The 26,283-nt window shown below is 42.1% G+C and overlaps 2 protein-coding genes across 6 annotated transcripts; both read left to right on the top strand.

The window, feature by feature from the left end:
* The first annotated feature begins 889 nt into the window (after nucleotides 1-889).
* Nucleotides 890-13,633, top strand: LOC110976067 (organic cation transporter protein-like). 4 transcript variants are annotated; one of them, XM_022229031.2, is made up of 10 exons: nucleotides 890-1,451; nucleotides 3,922-4,025; nucleotides 4,258-4,412; nucleotides 5,708-5,876; nucleotides 6,259-6,400; nucleotides 9,232-9,320; nucleotides 9,535-9,743; nucleotides 10,414-10,522; nucleotides 10,748-10,957; nucleotides 11,614-13,633. In XM_022229031.2, the coding sequence occupies exons 1-10, from the start codon at nucleotides 1,035-1,037 to the stop codon at nucleotides 11,744-11,746; spliced, it is 1,737 nt and encodes a 578-aa protein (XP_022084723.2). In that variant the 5' UTR covers nucleotides 890-1,034; the 3' UTR covers nucleotides 11,747-13,633. The 4 variants fall into 4 exon arrangements, with proteins under 4 accessions (XP_022084723.2, XP_022084722.2, XP_022084724.2 ...); XM_022229030.2 differs by having other exon boundaries at nucleotides 893-1,451; nucleotides 9,229-9,320; XM_022229032.2 differs by lacking the exon at nucleotides 890-1,451 and adding an exon at nucleotides 2,830-2,999 and having other exon boundaries at nucleotides 9,229-9,320.
* Nucleotides 11,762-26,200, top strand: LOC110976068 (Ig-like V-type domain-containing protein FAM187A). 2 transcript variants are annotated; one of them, XM_022229034.2, is made up of 14 exons: nucleotides 11,762-12,418; nucleotides 15,442-15,534; nucleotides 16,242-16,319; nucleotides 16,877-17,042; nucleotides 19,458-19,684; nucleotides 20,849-20,875; nucleotides 21,497-21,538; nucleotides 21,656-21,739; nucleotides 22,251-22,397; nucleotides 22,547-22,636; nucleotides 23,217-23,274; nucleotides 23,568-23,755; nucleotides 24,429-24,455; nucleotides 25,089-26,200. In XM_022229034.2, exons 1-14 carry the CDS (start codon nucleotides 12,355-12,357, stop codon nucleotides 25,196-25,198), a joined length of 1,401 nt encoding a protein of 466 aa, XP_022084726.2. In that variant the 5' UTR covers nucleotides 11,762-12,354; the 3' UTR covers nucleotides 25,199-26,200. The 2 variants fall into 2 exon arrangements, with proteins under 2 accessions (XP_022084726.2, XP_086996046.1); XM_087139920.1 differs by lacking the exon at nucleotides 21,497-21,538.
* Nucleotides 26,201-26,283: the final 83 nt, after the last annotated feature.

The following is a 26,283-nucleotide window of genomic DNA, read 5'->3' as shown; positions in this document are numbered from 1 at the left end:
CAAAGAAAGAAATGCCAAAGTGTGCACCGCTGCATGGTCGCTATATTTTCTCGCATATTGCATTGTAATATCGATAAATGAGCCCGTATTATGGATAATTAAATTACGTCCGATCTCCGGGTGAGAGATCGACAAAGGAGGAAAGTGTGTATGGGAATTGCTTTTTCGTGTGTGTATAAATATACATATGTGCATATGGCGGCGCTCACCTGTCCGAGCAAAGTCTGAAAATAACTGTGTACGTGTATTTAGGCAGGCTGCCAGGGGTCACAGGGTCATTGCACGCAGTGAAGCGGACGAGGAAAAAGATTGTGGGACTTTGGGCGGGTGAACTTAAGGGACAGCGCGCGAGATTGGTGGTGGATGAAGGCAATAAAACGAAGGAAGATGGTGGAAGGCCAAAAAAAGCTGTTGCGTGAACCCTATTATTTCCCTCACCGGAACTATTGCTGAAATAGCGATCATAGCTAGCTTTTTGCTACATTTATATATTTTGATTTTTTATATAGTCCGTTTATTTGTTGTAAACATAGCGCATTTTGCTTTGAACAGAGCCACGCTTTAAGTAGAAGTCACGAGTTCAGGCTGGAAAAGCGAGGGGAAGTCCCTTTTTTGTTTGAGAGTCATGGGTTAGGTTGTTTATGCGATCTGTCACAAGTTGTTTACGCCGGGGTCAAAAAGTCAAGGTAAGTGAAGTGGGAATCCCCGGCGCTGGTGGGTGAAAGAGGGTGAAAGGGGAAGTGAAAGGGGAAGTGCGCTAGCTAGAACTCTCCGATCCCTACTACTGTCCTATTTGTGAAATATAAACGCTTTGTAATATAAGACTTCAATATGTTGGATTGGGACTTTGAACATGGATTACTCGATCTGTCAATATTTGCTTTAGATCACTGAACGAGAATTGGGGCAATTTTATTTCTACAGGCCTATGGCTGTTGCGCGCTGCTGCGCTTTGTATTATGTAGTCTTGCTGTGTTTAGTAAAGACTGACATTGTGACCGACTTACAGGTGGGCCTAGTCAAGTTCCTCCAGAATGAAACTCGAGGAAGTTATTCCCCTTGTGGGCAATTTTGGTCGCTATCAGTTGTTTGTGGCCTTATACACTGGCCTTCTCTGTATGGTGGGCTGCATGATCACATTCGGTGATATGTTTTTCGCAGCTGAAACCGACCACTGGTGTCAGGTTCTGCCAGCGGAGAACTGTTCCATTTGGGTAGAGTTCCAAGCCAATTGTACAGATGTCAAAAAGTCCATTCTCCTACCACCACCTGAGAATGAGAACAGCAAGTATCCTCACTCCAACTGTAAGCAGTGGGATCTACCACCTGGGTATGAGTTTGATCCCTACGAGTCACTCAGCCAAGATGCAAACTTCACTAACGATACGGTGCTGTGTGAGGATGGTTGGGGATTCGACACTTCGCAGTATAAGACCACAATCATCTCCGATGTAAGCTGACTTGATATCGCGAGTAGAGCGACCGTGAAACGTACAAAAAGCAATGAATTTTATACGGCTTTATGCAATGTCTCAACGACATCACCAAAAAGGGGGCTTTGCCTTTTTTTCTAGTCGAGGGGAGGGGGGGCATTCAACAGTAGCAGGCAGAGAGGGTGATGAATACCATGTCCTCTTCCTTTTTTGGCTTTTGAGTAACTTTGCGTAAAAGCCATTACGTTTTATTCGCCTTGTTTTCCGTATTAAGAATTTTTCCCCAAAGGCCGTTCACTTTGTGCACAGTTTTTCAAGGTGACACTTTGGTCACTTTTGCAATATTGTATATTCAACAAAATTTACACGAATGAACGACCCTTATGCATGGATGGTCCTGAAACAATGATACCATGGTGACGTCATCAATTGATTAATTAATGATTTTTCGATATGTATTCTAGCCCTTTGAATTTGTACACGTCGTCAAGGCATCATTTAGGTAACTTAGCAATCTCCAGTTTTCATCAAAGTTACAGCTAACCTTGATACAAAAAAATGCAAAATCATGACATGATGACATCATTACATAATCTGTTATTGATTTTTTAATATTACCTTTTCCCTCTTGTTTTTGCACAAGTTTTTCATCAGTTAGACTTCGGCACTCTTGCCAATCTGACTGACCTTGTTGAGGTGCACACTCTTAGTCTCAGGACAAATTCATCATCAGGGGTCATGTGACATGAGATTAAAGTTGCAGGTTTTCTCTTTAAGTTTGTACGCGTTTTTCCACTACACACCGTCATCAATCTCAGTGACCGAGTGGTTCTCAACTCTGGCTGAGAATTACTGTGAGGGTTAAAGAAAAGTCAGAGGAAAGTTTGCCTATTTCGATTACAAATATACCCAAGTGTAAAAAAATTCAAGTCATACATTGAAAAGAAATTGCAATTCAAACGTAAATCACGTGACATTAATTTAAAGTATGTAGGTTTTGTGCATGAACGTTGTTCTATTGTGATAGACTGAAGCACTTTCATCGATCTGACTTCATATTATGTGCATAGTCTATTGGCTAGGAAGGGTGTCAGAAAACAGTCACTGTGACGTCATCACGTGTCACGTGACATGACATTTAACATATAATCTACAATTCGCCATGTCTTGTGAGGTAAATGTCGGATTGGGTTGCGAACTTTCAGGTTACCAGAAAAGAAAGTGACATGAAGTGACGGTGACATCATTTAACAAATCATGCCACCTTAAAGGTGCATCCTTGAAAGCACTATAACTCTTAAATTACATGCCTGATTGGGATGGAACCTTCTACGTATCTAAACAGGGATGTGGAAAAGTGACATGATGTGGTATTGGCGTCATCAAATGACAAGCCACGTGGCATTAAACCTTCAAAGCACTGTATCTCTTGAAGTAGATGGTTTGGGTTGAAACCTTGCAGGCAGCTAGAATTGATTGTGACGAGGTGATGTGACGATGACGTCACTGGGTGACAAGTCACGTTACAGTAGACGTGAAACCTGCACTACATCTTCTGAAGTACATGTAAGACTTGATAAAAACCTTGGGGTAGCTAGAAAGGGGAAAGTTATAGTTAGAAATTGACATGATCTGACATTTGTGGGAAAATCTTATTATTGATATTTTACTCTATGTTTTCAGCGGAAATAAACACCCTTCAAAGAGATTATAAACGTGCAAAAACCATGTGTTCTGTCCATGAGACAGACTTACGACCTCTAGTCTTTTGTTTCCCTTTGTGTTCCCTCCCCCTTAGGCGAGGGGGAGGGGCAGGACAGTACCTTCTCGTGCCCTCCTGCGACGTCCAGGCCCATTGACAAGACGCGTAGGGTCTTTTTAACTGAGGAGGGATTGGGTTCAGTACAAACTTGCCTGTGTGTGCAGGCAGTCCTCATTGTTTTTGAAGTTTATCACTGACGTCTCCTGTGCAGCTAATTTTGCATTTTAAATTCATATCATTTTACCTTTTTAGGTATGCAAGTATGTGCCAGATTGGCTCCCACTTGACTTAAACACTAATGAAGACGCAAAAGTTAATCTTCATTTTTATCTTGCGGAGCTGGTGTGAGGACCTTTTTCAACCAGCCTTTTTGAGTTTCTGGGGGGATGCAACCAGAGGGTGCTACTTGGTTTGGGTAAAATCATTTTGTATTTGCTCTCACATTTACTCACTTCAAATAGCGCCCTCCTATTTGACCCGCAATGCTTCAAGAAAAGCTAAAAGATGCAAATGATTTGCTTCAATACTGACTTTTGACCATACCAATGGCTCTCCATCGGAGAATTCCAAGGCACGCCCACCCTTCGTCCGACAGTCTCCCAGTCAGTCCATGGCGTCATACATGACATGATCGCTTCTCTGAGAGAACTTGCTATCTCTGCATGAAATAACGTTACTGCTTGACCAAATGTGTAAGTTGGTCCTCATTTTTGATTTCCCTGGCAGTTTGACCTGGTGTGTGACAAGAGAAATCTTCCCAGCCTCGCTCAGTCTATGTACTTCCTGGGTTTTTTGGTGGGATCATTCGTCTGCGGCTCCCTGTCTGACTGGTAAGCTCATACAGAATAGTTTAATATCTTCCAAGACGTTCCTTATAAAATATTGGACAGAAAAAAAAGAGACTTAAAATTCAGACTTAAAGTGAAAAGGCGCGCCATGACAGGACAGGATGAGTGTGTGAAACTTTGGCCCACATCACCAAGTTTGCAAAGGACAAACGAGGTAATCCTTCCGAAGGCTCAGCCATATGTCTGAAATAATTCTCTCACTCTTTTTTTGTAGGATTGGTCGAAAGAAAGTAGTCTTCTTTGGACTTTTTTTCCTCGCCGCTGGCTCAATTGTCACAGCGTTCTCCGTGAATATCTACATGTACATAGCTGCCCGTTTCTTCGCTGGTTTTGGTAACATGGGTTTCTACATTCCCGTGTTTGTGCTGGGTAATATGTTTGCATTTATTGCTTACCAAAGTTTTGTAATGTTTTGTTTTAATGCACCAAGCAATATTGACCTCTCCATCCCACAAACAAGGACCCGTGTCCCGGGGCGTGTTTTGGTGACTCCTCCCCCGAAAATGTTTGTGACGAACTAAAGAGAGGGCTTGCGGTAACACCAAGTGGACAGATCTCTTTTGAAAGAGGTATATGGCTCTGATAAGAATCGTTGAGTGTGTACTCGACGTTTCAACCAGGGCAACCAGAGTACACTGGTCTGAACGTCAAGTATAAACAATCAAAGGTTCTTATCAGAACCATACCCCTTTCAAAAGAGATCTATTCACATGATGTTACCGCAAGCCCTCTCTTTAGTCTGTCTCCAGCTTGTAAAGCTTCAAGTCTTATCTATGTTAGTGACGTCAAAGCAATGTAACCAGGAACACGTTAAGGGTGGCACACAAAAATGAAGAACCAGAAACGGTTACGTCATCTAAGAGAGAAATGTGTAAAGCAAACAACATTGTTGATGAACATCATTTTCACTCAATATTCCACATGTTTCATTGCTGCTCTCGAGAAAACACCTTACTAATGATCAAAGCTGAAACAATTTCGTGGTTCTGGTCGCCAAAATGCGCCCCAACCCAGGGATAGAAGACTTCAGTAGTGCATATATAGCTAGGTTTTGGTCGTAGGTATCGCCGTATTTCCCTCTTCATAAAAGCGGTACCTGGTAGTCTAATGTCGCTCTATTCGAGTCCTCTCTCCCTTCCGGGAAAAAGCCCCCAAACAGACGAAAATGTCTTGTGTATTTTCTACTCTTCTGAAAGCAGGAAAGCAGGTGTTTGTTTTGGTTCATCCATGTCTTTTGCTATGGAAAGAGACACACGATGTTAATTTCACATGGAGAGGCTGATGCCTCTATGAAGGTTTGGCCTTATAAAATCCGCAGGAAAATGAGATAGGCATTAACTACTTACTTTTTCAATAACCATTCACATCAAAAGCCGTACCTGTTATCTTGAAACATATTTTTGTCTGAAAGAAGACAGTATATGGCTCACCTCTCAAATAGAGGCTCCAATGTTTTGAATTCACGTGAACTTGCATCCCAGTATTGCATCTATCTTGTTCAACATGTCTTCATAGTTTCATTGTTTCATCTTTAAACAGGGAAATTTGAAAGCAAAATGCCCAGCCATCCTGGAATTTAAAAAAAAAAAACAGAATTAATAAACTGAAAAGGTCCGTCCCCTATTTGGTTTCTACACACTTTGTTTTTCCTGTTTTACCAAAAGTCGTCGAGTTTACTGGAGGGTCATGGCGAACAGCGGTAACCATGGCAGTGAGCATTCTGTACGCGTTCGGATATTTCTTCCTCGCAACGGCCGCAATGTACGTCCGGGAATGGCGGACCCTCTGTTTGATTATCTCACTACCGACCTTGCCTTTCTTCATCCCCCCGTTGTAAGTTTTTCCCGAGTGGCCAAATGAGTATCTGCGTTTGGACAATGTGAATAAGGAATCGTCCCTTGTCATACTTCACATTTTGTTGGAGGAACTAGGGACAGAGTGATCGTTGCAAGAAACCCGCTTTATAACTTCATCTAAATGGAAACAACTAGTGTATAATGAGAATCAAAGCAGCATATTCCCCTGTCTACATCATATCAGAATTTATCTCCTTTTAAAATGAGCATTTTTTCCCCAATTTTTACAAAAACCAAAGCTAGATCCGACACCTGAGGGCTGAACCATTGTAAAGTCTGTATGACCACGAACTCCCCCCCCCGCGAAATTCGCGGCAATCAAAAAATGATACATTTACTGTAAACGGTTTATTCCACAGGTTTATGCAGGAGTCAGTAGACTGGCTGGTCTCAAAGGGTAGGACCAGAGAAGCTGAGGATGTTGTCAGGAGAGTTGCCAAAATCAACAAGAAGACGCTACCTGAGGTCGTGTTCAACGATGAGGACATCCAAGAAGAAACGGTATCGAGTGAATTGGTTTCATGTTAACGGCGATCAATGCAATGTAACTCTATGTGCAGTGCATGTGCAGTGGGCGTGGTTTAAACTGAAGTGACGTCACACTTACGAGCGGGATTGGTTCGGTAGTGCGACGTTGCAACCTAAACCACCACCACTCGCACTTACACGATGTCGCATGGGAACCGCTGAAGAGGGGAAGTAGCACAAAGTTGACGTATTTTAAGGATTGTTCTACAACCCCCTCGACCCCGTAGACTTATGTTCAAATCTCTCAAAACACAGATCTAACGGATGCTAACCCATGGAATGTGTGGTTTTATCAAACAGAGCTCTATACCAACGTTACTAAAGCGATGCATGCACTCGCATCACGGCTATGCTTGAAGGCGCGCGACTGATGGATGAGCCGATGACGCCCTCGACTCCATGGGCTGCGTGTGCGTTCTTTCACTAGCCCCTGGTCGTGTTGTATACGAAAAAGACGCTGCCCGGCTATTCAGTATGAATATACCACAGACATATGCGTTTATAACACCTCACCCATAGATTCTGTATCTTGATTGGCCGAAAGTGTGTCATGTGACGCTTGCTAGTTTTACTATTTTTATACCACCGCTTCAAAAATATTATACCATGCAGCCTCATTCTCAAAAAGAACTATACCCATAGCAACAAAGAACTATATCCGTAGCAACGAAAGCATAGGTGTGTATTTCGGCTCATAGCGAACAACATTAGTTAACGAATGTATTCAAACGTTGCTGTTCTGCTTGGAATTCTTGAATTAAATTTTTTGGTGTTTCATGATTGATTTTAGCTTAAATTTTGCAGAATCTGTGGGGAGGTGTTATAAAACAAAATATTGACTGCTTTATCTCGCAGTACAGTAAACCCAACTACCCGAGGTGATCCATGGAGCATTCTATCTTCCCTCCTCGGCTTTGCCTCGGGAAAATAGAATGCTCCATGGATCACCTCGGGAAAATAGAATTCTCCATGGATCACCTCGGGAGACTAGCTTTTCTATACCACCTGAAGCAGTCAATTTTTGTATATTAGAGAAATATGGAACCAAGCAACGTGATCGCGTCCCCCTCGTACTCACATACCACCCTCGAAACATCCCGGTACGAAATATTCTTCTCATACATTTTCGTACACTCGGAAATGATGCGGCCACAGCTTCCATTTTCGCCGAACCCCCGATTTGCGCGTTAAGGCGCGATGGTTCTGTCGGGGGCATGGTTATACGTTCCCGGTTGGATTCCGTCTCGCCGTCAAAAGCAGGCAGCAATTCCCCTTGTCAGCGCCCCAGATGTAAAACCTGCCCCTACATAGTTAACAGCCCGTCGGTCGTCAGCCCCCACGGTAGCTACAGAATACACGGGGATCATACATGCATTACTAGTAATGTAGTTTATTGCATTACATGTCGCTGTGGTAAACTGTACATCGGAGAGACCAAGCGTCGCCTTAGTCACCGCTTTGCGGAACACTTGCGCAGTGTGCGCCAACAAACACCTGGTCTCACTGTTGCGCAGCACTTTTGCGCGCCGCCACATTCCCTCGGTGACCTAGGCGTCGGCATCCCGCGGAAAGCGTCATCTGATGTACAGCGTAAGGAACTGCAGCAGCGCGTCATTTTCGAACTTGGAGCGCTGCATCCAGGGGGAATGAATGTCACGTGGATTTTTCCGCGTTCATTCAGAACTGAATCTGCTTGCCCTGAAGGTACTCAGTTGCCGCAAGCTTGGCAATCACATATTTCAGAGCACTGATTTGATATTTTATTCTTGTCAATATTTGTATATTATATGTCTGTGGAATATACAAACGTAAAGTCGATCGCACGCGTATTTCAAAAGCTGCACGCTCGCGCCCACGTATTCTCCAGGGGTTAGATCGCACAAGGCATGCATGGTGGGAACCAACGTGGCGCGGCAAGATCGTATCCATGGGAACGAGGTTGAGCTGATAACGAATCAGGCCGATCTGGTCGTGACCAAAGTAAGAATGGTGGCCGTGTGGCGTTTAGGAGGCAGGTTTGGGGTAACTATTATAAAATATGCGTATCTACAGCGTAGTGCATGCACATTTTTCATAGGAAGGTTGGGGCATTTATAATAAACGGGGTGGGCGAACTTTAAGTAGACATTTTCTTTCATAGAAATCGTTGTGCAAATGCCTGTGGGAAGACTCCCGTTTTCGGACGTAATCCCATTCTCGATCAGCGGCAAGTATTGCATAGACACAAGTGAAATTGTCAGTCAAGGGAGTCGCTTGGTCGAGGGGTTTTAGAACAACCCGTATTTTTTATAGCCAGTGAGCAGTCGTAGTCGGTAGAGTGTGTGCGTGTGTGACACATTTGGTAACAACCGTGTTGAGACTGTTTCGTCCTGTCATTCTTTTTAGAACACCTCACTCACAAATTCTGTAATTGACAGAAAGCTAGGCACGTGGCATTCGCCGCTATGTTTTACTATCTTACTACAACCTACGCATGATAATAACCAGTAGTACAAACCGTATAGGCTACGTCATTCTCAAGTGCTAAGCCCTACAAAGCGGGGATCAAACATTTCGTATAGAGGTATTTTGGACAGGTGCTGGAGAATAAATATTTATTCAAATAGCAATTTGTTTTATAAAATTAATCAGTTTCTGATTGCGAGAGGTGTTATTATACAAAAAATATTAATTGCTTCGTCTCGTGGTGTACAAAAGCTATAATCCATCGGTCGTTCCTTCTGCACTCCATTTTCCTAATTGAGGCGAAGCTGAGTTTATTATCCCACGAGATAAAGCAGTCAACATTTCTATTTTGACAGAAGGAATCAAAGTCGACCATTCCTCCGTCTGTCATTGACCTGTTCAAAACACCAAACATGGCGTTCAAGACCATCAACATTATGTTCAATTGGTATGTAGAATAATATTCTAGAAAATGTATGGACATTTCTTAGTATACATGTAATTGAAACTTCAGCATTGTTTATCTGTTTCTAATTGCTGGGTGATTTCATCTGAACGCTTATGTCAGTTCATTGAAATGTTATACACACCTTGTACCGCATTTACTAAAAAAGTTATCTTTTTGAGCATAATTCCAACATAATTCGCTTTGTCCTTTACAGGACCGTCAACAATTTGGTCTACTACGGACTAGCACAGAGCACAGGCGATCTGGGCGTGGACGAATATTGGGCCTTTTTCGTGTCTGGTGCTGTGGACATCCCAAGTTTAATTTACGCGACATTCGGAGTCGAATGGTTTGGTCGAAAATGGAACCTCGTGGTACTCGAACTGGTGGCAGGTATTGGCTGCATAGCAACAGTCTTCATTCGTAAGTGGTGCTAAATAAAAAATCAGCGTGACTGGGACATTCTTTCTTTCTTTATTTATTAATTTCTTATATTTCCCCGGGTTGCCCATACACATTTATGTGGTCTTCCATTGTGCCCTGTATAAAAAGTTATAAAATTATAATATTACAGTGAAACTACAGTAAAACAAGCTGAACAAGTGGAAGTGGAAAAAATAATTTAAATAAGCCAAAATGCACAGGATAAGAAAATACAAAATAAATAAAAAATGTAATAAAAAATTAGATGTTAAAAATAACAGAAGCCAAAACATATAGAGCCTATGATATGCGTGAAGTGTGATGTCGTGTAATGCTACCTACCTACAGCCATAGTCACTTGTTTCAAATGTTTTGCACACTTTTTATCAAGCAAAGAAATAGTGTACAGGCCTACATGCCTTTTCTGCTGAAGGTTAAATTTATTGAATCCGAGGCTTTTTCGAAATCATTTTCTTTCGAATGGAGCTTTTCACAATGAAAAGAGAAGGATTTCAACGGCACACATAGTAACAACACAACGCCAGGAACAACAGAATTAGGTTCTTTAACAGCGACGGGAGGGACAATCGCTCTTTTGGCCTGTGAATTCCACTGTTTTGTTTCAAAAAGCTTGTTTCTAACCTACTCATTCCCACTTTCCTTTCCCCAGCTCTGGGGATCTGGCGGACTGTGGTAGCCATGATTGCTAAGTTTGGTGTTGCCGCCTCCTACGGTATCCTGTACCTATACACATCAGAGCTGTTTCCAACTCCGGTTCGGTAAGCTTCATTTCAATCACTTCCAAATTATCTGTTATACCTTTATTAAATCAGAATCATTTAAAGTTAACAATGATGCAAATGACAGCCCCATTGGAGGATCGTGTGTGTGTGTGGGGGGGACTTTTGCCAAGACCGTTAACAACCCCTCACCCCGACCCTGAGATAATTTCTGTCATTCTACAACTACGTTAAAACGCTATCCAGTTTCTCTTATCTAAACAGAAGTATCGGTTTGGGAATGGGTGGTGTCGCTGCCCAACTTGGAGGCATCCTTTCCCCTATCATTCTGCTGTTGGGGAAGTATGTGGAGAGCCTACCTCAGACTTTGTTCGGCTCCAGTGCGGCACTGGGTGCAATTCTACTGCTACTCATGCCCGAGACGAAAGGCCGACCACTCCCACAGACACTTAAGGAGGGAGAGGAAATAGGAAAGTACGTTTCTTGATAAGAAGAAATGAAAGTACATGTACTATAAACATGTTTCATACTCTGTTATTTTGTCAGGTAAAAGCCTCCACGTTCCAAACGTGCGCAGCTACCATAATGCATGCCGTAATCAGGCATGTAACAGAAAAATGCAGAATATCTAGCAGCGATTGACCAGCAAGATTTGCTGTTTGTGGCTTAGCGGAAACCTCAATTCCGATCCACTAAAACTGAACAAGAACCAGGCAGTATGTGCGCACCGTTCGCAGGTTTATGAATAATATTCTGTTGTTGAGGGAAAATGTTGTTAAGTTATAAGGAAAACATATGACCTCACTGAGACATTTGAAGGTCTGTGAAACAGTTTTGTGATCTCTGCTCACATACTGAGTTATTAGTTTTTCTGTCACGTGAGAATCGGCCATACCGGTCCTTTGAACCGAAAGAGAATAGTCAGATTCATCAGGTCTGGGAACTACACAAGAGAAGCCACGGTTTTTTTCTTGTTATAAATAGCGTCCTCTATAGGCTACGTTTATTAATGGTATTAAATGTACGTTTGGGTACGAAATGGGCTTTGTCCAGGCTTTACACATATTTTTTATAAAATAAGATTTATTTCGTTCTCAGAAAAAATTCTTGTTTGACCCGCATTGCCTCAGGTGCTGGTGGATGTGTAGAAAATCTGATGAAGGGCCGATCAGTTCTGATCTTGACAACCGACTGTGTGCAGAGAGTTCCTTGTCCAATCCAGCCTTCGATTCCAAGGAAGCTGATGATCTGAATGAAAATTAAATCCGAAGACGTTTGGCAGTGTCAAAGCGCTACTAGCTTGCGCCCTCAAAAGGAGGAATTATGCGTAAGCCCTTTGCAACAAGACCACTTCGTGTCTGGCCCATGCACACAGACATAACTACAAACACAGAAAAAACAGAAGTGCTGACCGGGAGGGAATAGAGTACCGAAGTGTGACGTCACTGTGAACCAGAAAGTGCAGTGCAAACCAATGGAGTACGCGCGCGTGTTGGTTCACGCGCTGGTTCTCGCGCCAATTCCTTGTACACACTCATTGTGCGCGTGACGTATTCACTTCGGTACTCTCATGGAGCGTATACCGCCTTGAACAAGGGCTCGTAGAACACTGCGCAAAGTGCCCTTTATTGAACCACAGAATAGCGTGCGCTCGCGTGGCCCACGCGCAATGCTAGTGATGCAATAATGATAAGGGCATTTTTTGAATTCCTCAGGAATGATGTGACGCACGCATGCACACATACGCGCAGCAGTACATTGGCTTTGTACAAGTGGGAGTGACAGCAACAATACTGACGTTTGACTTACTCAACTTTGACAAACATACTCTATTTTGTGTCATTAAATAATGGAATGTAACTTTACTTGAGATGATGAATCCCAAGGATATATTTCGGATACTGTTAGCTGTCTCAATTTGTTCGTTTTCAAACGGTAAGTAGAGCAGATGTAGGTATATTCTAATGTCACATGTTTGCCATGTGTTGTCCAGATCTGTCAAAGTTCTTGCGACCCTTTGAATCAATGTATCATTGAAGAGGGCTTCGGTAAGGACTTTCGAGAGACTAAATATTCCTGGACAGAAAGGACCAGATCCCATCGATTTTAAAAAGGAATTATGTCACTCTGCAGTCGGGTTTCTCTAAAAGAGATGAGATCCTGTTTCTGATGCTGTAAACCGGCATTCCATACTTACGGGACCTTGCCAATAAAACATACGTAGGCCTAAGCCAGTGTCTGGTAAAAATTGCACAACTTGAAACCTTGTAAAGAAGTTAACAGATCCATGTAATAAGATTTTATGACTTGAATGCATGGGGCTTAGCTTTATTTACATGTTATGACTATTACTTCCTTTGTAGTAGTAACAGGGAAAACATCAGTATTTTATATGTATGACCTCACGATTTTGGTCTCCTGTGTTTTTTTTTTCAATCTTATTTACTCGATTTGTGATTTTTGCGTTTGAGAGATTGTAAGTTTATATTGGGTTTTCGCCCTACACGGATGTATATTTTCAGATAATTTTGCATAGCCTGTCCCAAGGCAGCATTGTTCGTCGGCTCGTGAAAAATCACAAACGTTTTGAGTATAAGCCTGATATGTCAGTGTAAATGTTCCAAGAGCTCTCGGACAACTGAGTTTCCGGTATTTATAGATAATTATATATCACAGGCCGGTTAAGGGAAAACATACTCCAAAATGTGTCTTCTTATATTATTTAAAGTCATTATAATTTTGCCTTAAACCTTTAAACTTATCCTTCATCGATCGCTTGTGTGTTGGAAATTTGATGTTAACACACGTATTAACGTTCGTCTTGTCATTGTATGTCAGTAAAGTAATATGTTGAAAAATATTTTCTGTAAGTCTCCTCTTTCTGAATAGAATAATACTATATCCTGAATGTTATTACTTCTTACATTGTTTGCGTATACTAGGTTTTCCTAACTTTGCCCTTTTCCCTAAAACCATGTTGTTTGTATTTTGAAAGAAATCATTACTGGTATTACTGCCCTTGCAAAGTAACCTTACGAACAATGACATTTTTAAAATGTGTAAACATAAACCAACCGTTCGGACTAAAACGATCTAACAGTAATTAACAACTTTTTGCTATTAAAAATCCATGGATTTTTTGCACTGACATGATTGATATAGTTTGACATTCAAAACATATTGTAACGGGTATACGGGACTTGGCCTACACTGGGCCTGACGAACCCCTACAATTAACCCGCCGGGATCAATCTGGATGAATCGGTGACGCTTGCTGAGCTTCACCCCCAGCAGTGATGATACCGCCACAAACCTTTAAGAGGACATGCCTTCACGTCAAAGCCCGGTAGACTTCATTGATGGGAAAAGGGGAAGGGAGGGGAAGGACGCTTGGCGCACAACGCGAGGGGAAAAGTTGGAATCGGGTAGTTGGAATAATCTGAGTCTGTCGTGGAGTCTTTTCCCTAAACCTTTACTCTCAGGCAGAATTCCCAAGACAGACAAAGACAGACAGTTCAAACTTATAAGGCAGTGGAGAAAAATTTCTAGGACTCTAAATTATGTTTCTGATTGATTTACATCCAAAAATCATCCTTCAAGTTCAAGTGATTCTTCTTTGTCAGGTAAGGTGAATTCAGCCTGCATAGGCTATGTCTCTTCGTTTATTCTAAGGGTCAAGATTATTGCTGGAGCTGCGCATTAGCTAAATTAAGACTGGCAGCCAGTCTATTATTATAAACCTCAATTCGGCCTCTTCGTGTCTATACTCGGCTCACTACTGCTTTTCGTCTGTTTTGCTGTCACAACTCCTCTTTCTAGTTCGTCACGGAGTCTTTGCTTCTTCCTAGTACCAGCTTGTTTCCTCCTACAGGGCAGGCCTGTTGTGGAGGCGAACAGAGCTTTCGAATGTGATGCTGGCTCACCTTTTAGGTTCTCGGCAGGGCGGAAAACCGCACGCGTATGCTGATAGGCTAAAAGTGCGCGTTCAAGGTTCAAGGGCGCTAAAACGACGTTTGGCCTATTAAGCATTGTCCAGGAGAAAGAACAAGTCATCGGTCGTTAATGTTGCTCTTTTCAGACTGAAGCAGACGCAGAGGGTGCGTTCGAGCGAGCTACTAACACGATACACCTGAGCGCTCGAACGGCTGGAGTACGACCCGCGGGTCAGCGAGAGTATACTCTCGCTGACGGAGGAGTATACTCCTGCACCCGGGTACAATGCGCATGTAAAATACTTTTGTTAACCAGAGTAACCGCGCGAACGTGCCCCAAATGTCCGTAGAACTATTGCGTTTTTTCACAAGGTTATTGCTTTATTTCGCAAAGTTACTGCGTTATTTCGCAAATGTTAATGCGTAATATCGCAAAAGTATTGCATTGTTTCGCAATGAAAATATTTTTTCATAGTTTAAATTGGCACTAATGGACTTCCGTGCATGTGCGCTTTGCAAGTCGCATAAGAATTTAAGAGAAACAGCGCATGAAGTAGCATTGGTGTTAAAATGGATGGCTTCTTCACATTATGATGGAATTATTCTGTAAACAGTTGGCATTCTTGGTAAGTTTGTGCAGCTAATAATGTTTGACTCGTTCACTGAAAAATCACTGAAATACACACGATCTAATTCCATCCTGTCAAATACACAGAAATGATTACTTTCTACTTGGGAATAATAAAGAAAGTGCATTTGTCACAATATTAAGGCTTCGAAACAGTGGGTGGTACTAAAAAAAACCCAGTTCATTACACCCACACTTAACCAGAAATCAACAGAGTGCTCTCAGTAGGGATTATCACGGTCTTTGAAAACATTTTATTTTAAAGTAATATACTTCAAATAAAACTGTCTGAAAAGTGCGGTCTGTATGCACGTTATTTTTCAAAGAATACCAGTCACTCAAAAATTGCCCAAATATCACTGTTTATAATTTCTTTGCACACAATATTTCGTCTAAAGCTAGTAACCGTGGACCTTCGAGGGACGAAGACTTGACGGACGAACAAATAAAAGCCCTCTCCCCCGAGGAAGTGGCGAACTTGGCAACAATAGGTAAGCCTCGTTGTTGCTATGAATGACCATTCAGATTACATGCAACCAGTTTTGCAATATTCTATTTGAATTAAATATACATATATTAAATAGAAAGAGAGAGAGAGACACTCACCCACACCCTGGACGCTCCAAAGTGACATACAATGGAAGTGATATTTCGCTGCGTCAAATGACACATAGCGCACATTAACATGAAAGTGACACCAAATCTGCAACATATATCCAATACTGCTGTTGCTGAATTACATTTTTTTGTACGGGTGAAAAGGTTTCCACCGAAGGCTAGAAATAAATTAGCCCCTTGGGACGAGGGTGGGCCATTCAGTATCCAAGAAAAGGCAACTTTTGCCTGAATATTACAAATTTGAAACTGCCATTAAGGGATTTCATGTACTCTGAAGCGATTATGTTTCGCATATGAAATTGGCATTTCCCCCACCATAAGGTCAGCCTTTTGACTTCGCCGATTAAACTCGTTTAAAATAGACCTATTAGTTTTATTGTTTTCGGAAGGTGTGTGCTTACTGGAAAAATACAATATACTCTTAGAATGATCGTTGAATGTGATGCCGAAAGTAAACTTGAGAAGTTGTCTCCACGGGGTAAAAGCTGGTGTGGGAATGCGCCGGTTTTCGTATCTGGTGCCAATCAGCACTTCGGGGTGCATAAAGGCTAAAAAATTACCTGATTGTTCCTTTGCTCAGGGACCCAAATCTTTATCAAGAAAAAGCTGGCAAGACACTACGATTCCAAGCCAACGCTGATGGACATGGTTAGGATAGGTTGGTAGACGATTTTAAGTTCCATTATTAGGTCCCTTTGTATTACATGTGAAAGCGATTTGTGGTAATTTTCACTGCAGTAGCACAGTCGCTGTAGTAAGTGACAAAATTCTCTCAGTGAAGTCGCTTTATTTATCACAAGTTTGTTGCAAAAGGCAGGGGATTTTAGTAGTTCTAGTGTCGCCCGGGGGAGCAGATCTAGAAATTTTTCCGGGGGGGAGACCCGTCAGATTTTTATAAGTCTCGGATTTTTGCAGACCTGGGGATACCATTAAACGTAGTACTCTTTTTACACACACAGAGGAATGTCATCTTTTGTTAAATTATTATTACTATATATAATTGTTGTTTCATCTTATTTGTGGAGTCAGAGCAGGAGGGGAGGGTTGAACTCCGTCCCCCATCTGCCCATTTACGTCCTTTTGAGGTCGGTCTAATTAATTATGTGTGGGTGATACAATTAATTCAGTGCAAAATGTATTTTAGAAATATAAAATAACTGTTGTTCAACGTATATTGCCATTGCTAATTTCAGACATTTTCATCGTTGTTATCAGCCTATAGGGAACGGAAAATGCAAGAAAAGAGGGTCTATAACGAACCGGAGCCGGCGCAGAAGATTGAGAAAGACAAGGAGAAAAGGTTACCGTGTCAAAGCCCAGATCTAGAGCGCCCTCTCGTGACGTACACTGGAATGAAGTTCAAATTGGACTGCAGTGTTTGGTACGAATTATTAGAGATAGTCCGATCACAAGGCGAAAAAAAGTGCCATTTGACCGTACGGTTTCCCCAAGATTGGCCACCAAGCTCACCAATACAAGAGGCAAGCGTTGGGTTATCAACCCGGCGTCATACACGTTGTAAATCTGACAAATGAAATGACTGCTTAAAGACGCCTTTCCACATGCGCGTCAACACTTTCTTCAAGCGTTGCGTAACCCTCAAAATCGCTCCCGGGCAATTTTTTGATAGTTAGTGAAGTGAAAGTGTGGTGAACAAAGTCGCGCTTTTAGGCCACTTAAAAAAATAGTTTAGCATCAGTCGTGTTTGTATTTTTTTAAATACTTTTGTATGCATGCTGATCTGGACTGAAGCAACCATGGAACGAAAGTGCTCAGGTCGCATGTTGTGCGTGTACGAGGTTGTGTGGCCGTTGTAGAAACTACTGGGGACGAATAAGGACATCGGGAAAAGACAACTCAAAGAAAACACGCGGCAAGATGTTTTTTAACGCGGGCGCTGATGCTAAGCTAATTTTTTTTATGTGGCCTTATTATAAGACGCAGTGATACCCTTGCGCTCGACCATCAGTAGAGGAAGCCGCTATTTGCCAGAAGATACTAATACTTGCATCAACAGTTCCGCTTACACGCCTACGCCCTACTGATGCAAGATTCCATAAATATGTTGTGGCGTTCTTACGTAATCACAGCTGCCACCTAAAATGTTTGTAATTTTGTTTATTGTTCAGCGCGACGTTAAAAATGAGCTGTGGCCTTTATTCAGTGCAGTTGGCTACAGGGCGTTGGCTCCGTCTCGTTGTCATGTACAGTCCTTTTTCATATTTTGTTGGAGGCCGGTGACCTTATTAAATGTTCATGAGAGCAGATATTTTGATTTCTTTTGAGTTTTCTTCAGTCTATCCGTTTGCCTCATGTCACCCTTTCCCCGAGCCGATTCCTTGAGCTTCATAAGAAATGGTGGAAGATCCGGGTATCGATCCCGGTACCTCTCACAACCCATATCGCTAACTATGACTGACATCTAAGACCAAGACGATTATGGCACCTTGCCGTATAAACGTTTTTAGGGCGCCCTGGAGGAACATCGCCAATCGTCAATATTGACGCCAATATTTGCGACCAAATTCACTACTTGTGGGCGGTCGCAAATATTGCCACAATTTCTTTTCAGCAAGGGGGCACAACACTACTTGGCTTGCTGGAGAAAAATTGGCGGCAACATTTGCGACCGGATAGACAACGAGTCGAGAAACTGGTCGCATATATTGGTGTCAACATCCGCGACTGAAGAACAGGTCGTGAATTTTGGTCGCAAATATTGACGAGATATATTCGCGACCAGAGAGCGAGTCCTGAATTTTGGTCGTGAATATTGACGGCAATATCGACGATTTGCGATGTCCCTCCAGGGCCACCCTAGCGTTGCGTACACACTGCGTCCACGCGCTTCACTTTTCACGGACATAAATATCGACACCATTGACAATAGCACACGTGTGCGTTGCGTTAAGCGTCAAAATCGCCAAGGTAGCGATTCTGACGGATATGCAACGCTTGGCGTAAGTGTTGACGCTCATAGACATTTCAGCTAAAAAGCTTTGAAAGCTTGTGTAGCGTCGTGTTCGATATTTGGCTATACGACAGTGGTGTGGGTGGGTGTAGGTACATGTGCATGGGTCCCATGGGTCAATGAGAGTACCCTATGAGGACCCCAGAGCTCTTTTAAACAGGCATGAATTGAGACTGACATCAAACATGTTTTTTTACTCAACGGCTATTTCCATATTGCAATGTATATATCAAAGTATACACAAGGTCAACAAATGAAAAGAATATTTGAATGTTTTAATCTTATGTGCGCGATAATAACCCAGGAAGTTGACTTAAATTTTATTGTTAATTCATTTCGGTATTTGGCCCTGCCCGACGTGTATTTTAACACTGTATACTCAGTGTATGCCTCCGAAGGCTTTAAAAAAAACACACACACACACACTCAAGGGTGGGACTCGAACCCACGACTTCGAGTCAGATGTAGCAGCGGGTACGGCAAACAACTATTTTAAAGATGGATTTGCGCCGAGGAGATGTAAATTAAGTTGGGGTTTTGCCCTGCCCGACGTGCCCGATGTGTACACGTGCCCGATGTGTAAACGTCGGACAGGGCAAAATCCCAAATTAATTTACATCTCCCCGGCGCAAATCCATCTTTGAAATAAATTTCATAGTGTTGTTTCTTTTAATATTTCAAGAAATATTATGTGCTGCTCATGGTTAAATAAGGATGACAGTTACAGGACGGAATGAAGAGACGATTGCAGTTTGACTTTAATTAAGGAACCACGTTAGTTGATACTAAACTATAAAATCTTGCCTTTTACATGTACATTCGCAGTAATGGAAGACAAATTCCTCCTGATACCCCGGTAACCTGGCAATTCCAGGCCAACGGATCGGACACCTCAGAACCCATGAACACTCTACAAGGTATCAGGCAGGGTTACCAGTTCTTCGACTCCAAGAAACGGCTGGTTTTCGCGACTATGAGGCAAAGGAATGCTGGAAAATATTTGTGCCATCCAGAGGGTGGCGGAGATTTGTTTGGTCGATACGACGTCACAGGTATGAAAATGAACTCGTTTTTGAGGTTGTCGGGAATTCGTAACATTAACATCAGTGAAACCCATCAATATCGGTTGTACTAGTATTATGTACCAAGTGTTTGGATTTTTAGAGGCCCTAAGCCAGGTTTTACCATATGGAATTGAGGAAAGACATTACGCAGGTTGGGGGTTTCTGTTTAGAACCAGATTGTGCTCGTTAAAAAAATTTCTGAGAAATGTGTTGCCGGTTAGCTTATTGCCATACAGACAACTGGCTGTTTTGAACGGTAAGGCCTATAGGCTATAAGCCATGCTTCTGCTGTTCCGAACTTAAATAAATTGAGTTCTTTGAGTTTCGGCACAGAAATAGCAGGACCAGTTGCGGCGCCAGACCTCGGTGGCTGTGGGTGCATGTGTAGAGCAAGGCAAAATCACGTCTGGGTTATGATGCCGAGTCGTAAAACGAAAAGGTTGATCGCCGTGTCGTAACGTGACAAAAGTTTTGTGGGTGTCAACGTGGGTGTAGGCGGCTTTTCGCTGGGTGCATTTGCACCCACATGACGCCACGTAGCGCCGCCACTGAGCACGACGTTTAGAGCCACTTGGGCTCGGCAAAATGTACTCGGAATGGCAAGCTGTTCAGCTGGTATGCCGCACTATCGGTGTTATGAATGCATGGCAGTGGCGCGCCACTACTGTATTTAAGTTCAGCGTTTTGCGCAACTGCGCACTATTATTGTGCATGATAGCCGGCGTATAGCCTATGCCTAACTATCGAAAAAATAAGCAATTATGTGTACAAAAATAAGCACGACAGCAAGGCTTTCTCCCTGTACTGACATTACAGTTTTATATGCTCATAAACGGGTTATTTCCATTAGCATAAAACCAAAAAGGCACTAAAATATCTTTTAAAAAGTACACAAAACGAGAAATTATTGGTCAAGTCATATTTGCTTTTACGGGCCTGGTGTGCTCTGACCCGATATTACTAATTGCTGATCCTCATGAAAGCGTAAACTCACCCCACTGTGAAAGTCAGTAGTGTACGTTTGTTTCAAAATCACCACAGGGCATTTTTGACCGAGCCCCTCTGAGTTTTTATGGCTCACTATTGTTGGTCTTTTTTCAACTTCAAATGACATGGAATGGCATAATAATCAACTGTTTCTTTTCTCCACAGTTGTCGAGGAACCATACTTTCATCTTAGTACGTAATTCACATTTCTTTGTTTATAATTGACATATTTGTACATGCAAAAGAAAAAAAACGTAATTGTTTCATTCATTTCAATTCTGACCCTAATAGTGTTCACTGGAATAGAAATTACTGCCTGCTATTTTGATTGCGTGTTATGGCTTAAAGAGTAGACTCAAAGTCCTTTCAGGAAATGCCGTGAGAGAGGGGGCTCTTATCAAAATTCACCCCCTACCAAAAAGCTCATGACGCTCAAGCCCCCACCCTTGGTTGCGCCACGAGGGACTGTGGTGTACAGCTATAGACCTTTTTCCTGTGATGTCACAATCGTGCTGGACCTATAGTATGATGTGTTGTGATGGTAATGAGTGCATAGTGCTATTCAAAATAAACTAGTCAAGCATGCAGCGTTTGCACATGCGCTTGCACGTGGTTGAAGCTGCCCGTAGGAATATATGCGATCAACGTGGCCAAGGCGGTCCACAAGTGGTGGTATTGTTTACTTTTAGTCACGTGAGTGAAAAAGGTCTATATATGAGCTAGTAGCTAACTTTTTCTTTGTTTATCAGAAATTAATCCCTTTTGTTTGTCATTGGCCATGAATACTGATTGTAATGCCTCTTTTTACTCCAGTTTTCGAGTCACATAAAGACCAACCGTATGCGGAAGAAAGAGGTAATTCTGTTACATTCGAGTTTGTGTTGCCATTGTTAATGTTGCCTGCTCGCTGGTAAATTTCAACTGATTCGATATGAATTTGGTGACACAGAACTCTATTTTCCCTTCCAACAGCTGATGATACCACTCTCTTCACTTTGTGGAGTGCATGGACAGGATGTAACCACTGCGGCGAGTGGGGAGAAAAATTCCGCTTCGGTGAGAGCTGTCTTTGCCTCAAAGCCAGTGTCCGTCATTTTAATTACTAACAAAAATGGCCATGTAGTATCACAGCTGCCATCTGTTATCTGTGCAGTGCCTCGTCAATGTCGAGTGGCACCAAGATATTTTCTGTGAAACTGTACAGGGTATACCCAGCAAGAAATGAGACCGAGGGGTACCCCCCCACATGTCCAATCCCTATACACATTCCAGACTATTGTTACTTAACACATCCCCCCAAGATGTCTGAAAAGAATTCCCCAGATTCTTGCGAGACGATGATCAACACAAAGCAGGGGGGGTTCTCTCCGTCTCATACCTTGCTGCTTATGGTACAGGTGGCATGCTAATTGGTCTCGTTATTTGCTTGTTAGACAAAATGAGAGGCAGTGAATAAAACCGGTTGGCACGGGCGGGGGGGGTTCTTGTCCTCCAGTTCTAGTAATTGAATTGTTGACAATACTAATCGATCGCCTGACACCTTTAGTTACTTTTTGTCTGCTCGAAGGGTACTGCTACGCACGTTATCGTGTAAATGACTTCCCAGGGGGCGTACCCTGTCGCTCCAACGTTCTCCCTTACAGTGAAAGGCAACTCTTCTCACAAAGGAAGGACGAGAAAATCATTAGGGAATGTGAAGAAGCCTGTCCAAGAGGTAAAGTAATGTTCCAGGATTAGTGTTTATAGATAAGACACACGCATGACTTTTTTTTCGCGGAACCTTGAGAAAAGGAAAAGCACAGGAGGGGATAATAAAGTGAAATTTAATTTTCAGATGAATTTATGTGTGCTTTATTCTATAAGGTAAAGAAGGTAATTCCATGTCAGACAGTAAGGCGATGGATACATACTATGTTGATTTCGACCTGGGTCGTCCGACAATCCCGCCTGAAGGTTAGCATTCCCTTTGGTACTCTTGCCTGAATTATTATTGATTTTCAAAATCTCCTACTCCCCCACGAGGAATTTGGCGAGAAATTCCACTCAGTATTGCCCAGTCGCACTTTATCGAAACAGCTGCCTTGGACTGGAGGGTAGTAGAACTAAACAATGTCAGCAGGTCCGCACCTAAAGACGCACAGTTGCGCCTCATAAACTGTATAACCACCAAGAGTCACTCAACTGTATGTGCCGTACCATCATCAGTCAGTTCTGACATGGTTGACTGAACTGTCATTAGAAAAAGGACAATATTATTTAATAAATGGTGGTTGCCATTTTCCAAAATATTTACCATGTCCAAGAAAGGAGGAAATTAATCTCAGTTTCGTTTTTAAAAAAAAAAACACACTGTATATCCGTATGACTGTAAGTACATTTTGGCTAGATTCTGTGTTTATCAGGGAGTTCTTGACTATCAACATTCAAATCAAACAGTTTTTTTTTACTTATCAGAAATATAATCTCACTCGTTGAGTTTGGAAGCCTTGTTGAGATGTGTGGAAGTGTATTATGCATTCTTTGTCTTTTTCAGTTGAGAAGCAAATACTTTACGTAGACAAGGGAGGCTCCGTACGGTTACTTTGTCCAGGGTAATGAAAATAATGTTATTTACAGAAAGAAAATAACAAAAATAGCGGTAATGTCAATGTTGTAATGAGTATTTCTACCACCCTCTCTCTTCAGTGAAAACATTTGAATGAATAAAGATTTCCGTTATTTAACAGAAAAGTACAGCATTAGCAATTCTGACTCTTGTTTGGTTGGCCAGATTTCAACATTTTTTTTAGTAAAAATCAGTAAAAAACAAAAACAAAAAGGGTGGTTTGCGGGCGGTTGGAAGCACGTTGGCTGCTCTTTTCACCCATACTGTTGTGCTCTATAGCGGCGGGCTACAGGACGCGATCCGGTGGCAAAACGGCACCCAACACTTGATGCTGTCGCGCCAGCGGAGCGACCGAGTCCACATCGATGCCATGCATGGGCTACACATTCGCAGTGTCGTGTCTGAGGATGCACAGGTGTTTACATGCTACCACAACCGAGTGCGCGTGGTCAGCATTACACTCAAGGGTAAGCAGAATTACACAGAGTAACTGAAGATTTTGTTCATGCAAAAAAAAAAAAAAAACTGATCAGGTGTCCGGCAGCAGATAGTATTTCTAACTGCCAGGCTCACAGCTAATTCTTGCTTAGAAGAGAAGTGTGCCAGGCATGCACCGTCGTACCAGGGTTAGCAGGACTACCTGGTACCCTTATGATGAGCAGTGGGGAAGTCCATTCAGGTTTGGTCTGGATTTTAATAATTTAATTCTCGTGTTTTCTGCACTATTTTTATGCGGTCACTTTGACTAAGACAGGCCATTTGTTGCAAACTATGGGTCAGAGGGACCCCCTGCCTTTGTGTCGGTCATTGTTCTACTGGTATTCAGGAATTCTTTTCAGACATCTGGGGGGGATGTGTGAAGTAACAATAAACTAGAGTGTGTATAGGGATTGGACTTGTGGGGGGGGTACCCCTCTGCCCTATTTCGTGCCTGGAATAAGACAGGCAGCAGGGTTGGAATCAGAACGTTAGCTCGAAAATGGAAACACACTGATTTGGACCCTACGGCGTCATAAATTTCTGTCTTTAAAAAGGAAGAAGTCCGATTTTGAAAATTAATCCAAGTGTTTTCGTATAACTATTTATTTATTAAGTGTGTCCTATTTTCTAATAAATTTATACTTTTACTTTCTGTTCCAGTTGTAGAACCAGTGAGTGTTAACAAAAGTAAGTGTCTGTATATGTTATTAACTTTAAGCCTATTTAATGTTTCAGTGCAGACGTTACAGAAAACCACCTTTTTCACGTCATTATGTTAAACAGCAAGAACAGTTGCTCTATTTCTGGTTTCATATTCATGGAGAGCTGTTCTTGAAATTTTGGTTGATGGAAAGAGCAATAATAATTGTAAACATTGATATCACTTGTGGCAATATCTGTTTAAGGTATAGAAAAATATGGGGGGGGAAGGACTGACAGGTCTTAATGGTCATGATGGAGAAAGGTTGGGGTCATTCGGATCTGGATTGCAAATCGCTTAAAAATTTCACAGAGAGCATGGATGGATGCGTTCATGGCTAGTAGATGAACAATATTACTGAGCAACCTGATTAGAGCGACCAGCAACAGTTAAAATCTGTGCGCATTTGTAAGTATTCTTGAGGGTGGGGGTGAACATTTCTGTGTAATGCGCGCAGGAAAACAGACTGGACCTCGGTAAAATAGTTTCTTGTCGAATTTAACTAAGTAATCTTTCGATGGGCCTTGAAATAGCATTTTGTTTGGGAGTTTACTCTTATTTTCATGGGATATTGTTCTTGTTCTTTTAATTCCTGTGTTAATTCTCCTTTCATATCACAGAGGTCAAGAACAATTTGATGTTCGTGGGTATAGCTCTAACTGGGCTGGTCGGTTTAATCATCTGGGCGTCTGTCTACAAAAACCGCAGGCGTCATTCCTTCGACGTCTGAACAGGGACCTATACAATCAGAGAAAAACATAGACTTGCCAGTATGGTGCCTCACAAAAGGGCAAGAATCAGGATCCAGTATTCCATGTGAGCTAGGTCACTCTGTAAGCTAAGCAATATACACGCATTTTAGAATCACCATCGGAAATGACAATTTGCCCCAGGCGTCAAGCGAGCAATGGTGTACTGACACCTTGAGGCATTACTGTTGTATAATAAACGTCTGATTCATTACTGGTGGGAGGTCGAGTTGCGTTCAAGTTTCTGTGTCTCCCCCATCCTAAATGTTTCTCTGCAGACATTTTCTTTTTAATTTGACAAAGTGTAGTTTATGAACATTCAATCGCAGTAGGCCTACGTCAGTTTAACACACACCGCTTGGATTGCTGTCTATTATACTGCCTCAAACAAAAGCAAGTGAATAAAGTACTTGGATTCATATTCATGAATACCTGGCACAGTTTTTCTACTCCTATTGGTCGAAACGCGTCATGTGACCGTGTATTAACATTTTGATAATGCCCGCCTAGACGTGATAATGCACAGTGCGTAAATCACACGCTGACACATGGATATCATATGGGACAGTTTAATCGAGTCTGATTGGTCAGGAGTCTGTGTGCGCGCGACGCACCACGTGCACTCCAAGCTCATAATATTATAAAAAGATTCTGTTGACAACTTTCAAAAGGAATATAGCATAAAATGGACCGGGGTGTTCGGAAAATTTGAGAGTAAATTTTTAGAATAAAATCCATCACATGTTGACTTCTTTGACTCTCTTAATTAAAAGTTATTTATGAATGGGAATAAATATTTGCTTTGCTTTAGACCTTTCTTGGGCCTTTGCCTCAGCAAACAACTGTTTTTCCCTATCCCAACCGAGATTTCCCTATCCAAACGTAATAGGGTAACCTTACGTTTAACTGTTAGTGGCATCAGCTTCATTCTAAAGCACTTCCCTTCAATACTGAAGAAATAAAGAAAGGGTGATGAAGTTTAAGCAAGCCAGTCACAGTTTGTTTCTGTTTTAATGTGCTGGTCACTATCGTTTTCGAATTCTATGGCGCATACGCAATTTTGTAC

This window comes from Acanthaster planci, linkage group LG08 (assembly GCF_054643075.1).
Source record: "Acanthaster planci isolate LZ-2023a linkage group LG08, COTS_SCS, whole genome shotgun sequence".
In the NCBI taxonomy this organism is placed as follows: domain Eukaryota; kingdom Metazoa; phylum Echinodermata; class Asteroidea; order Valvatida; family Acanthasteridae; genus Acanthaster; species Acanthaster planci.
This window is presented reverse-complemented; position numbering and strand designations above follow the sequence as displayed.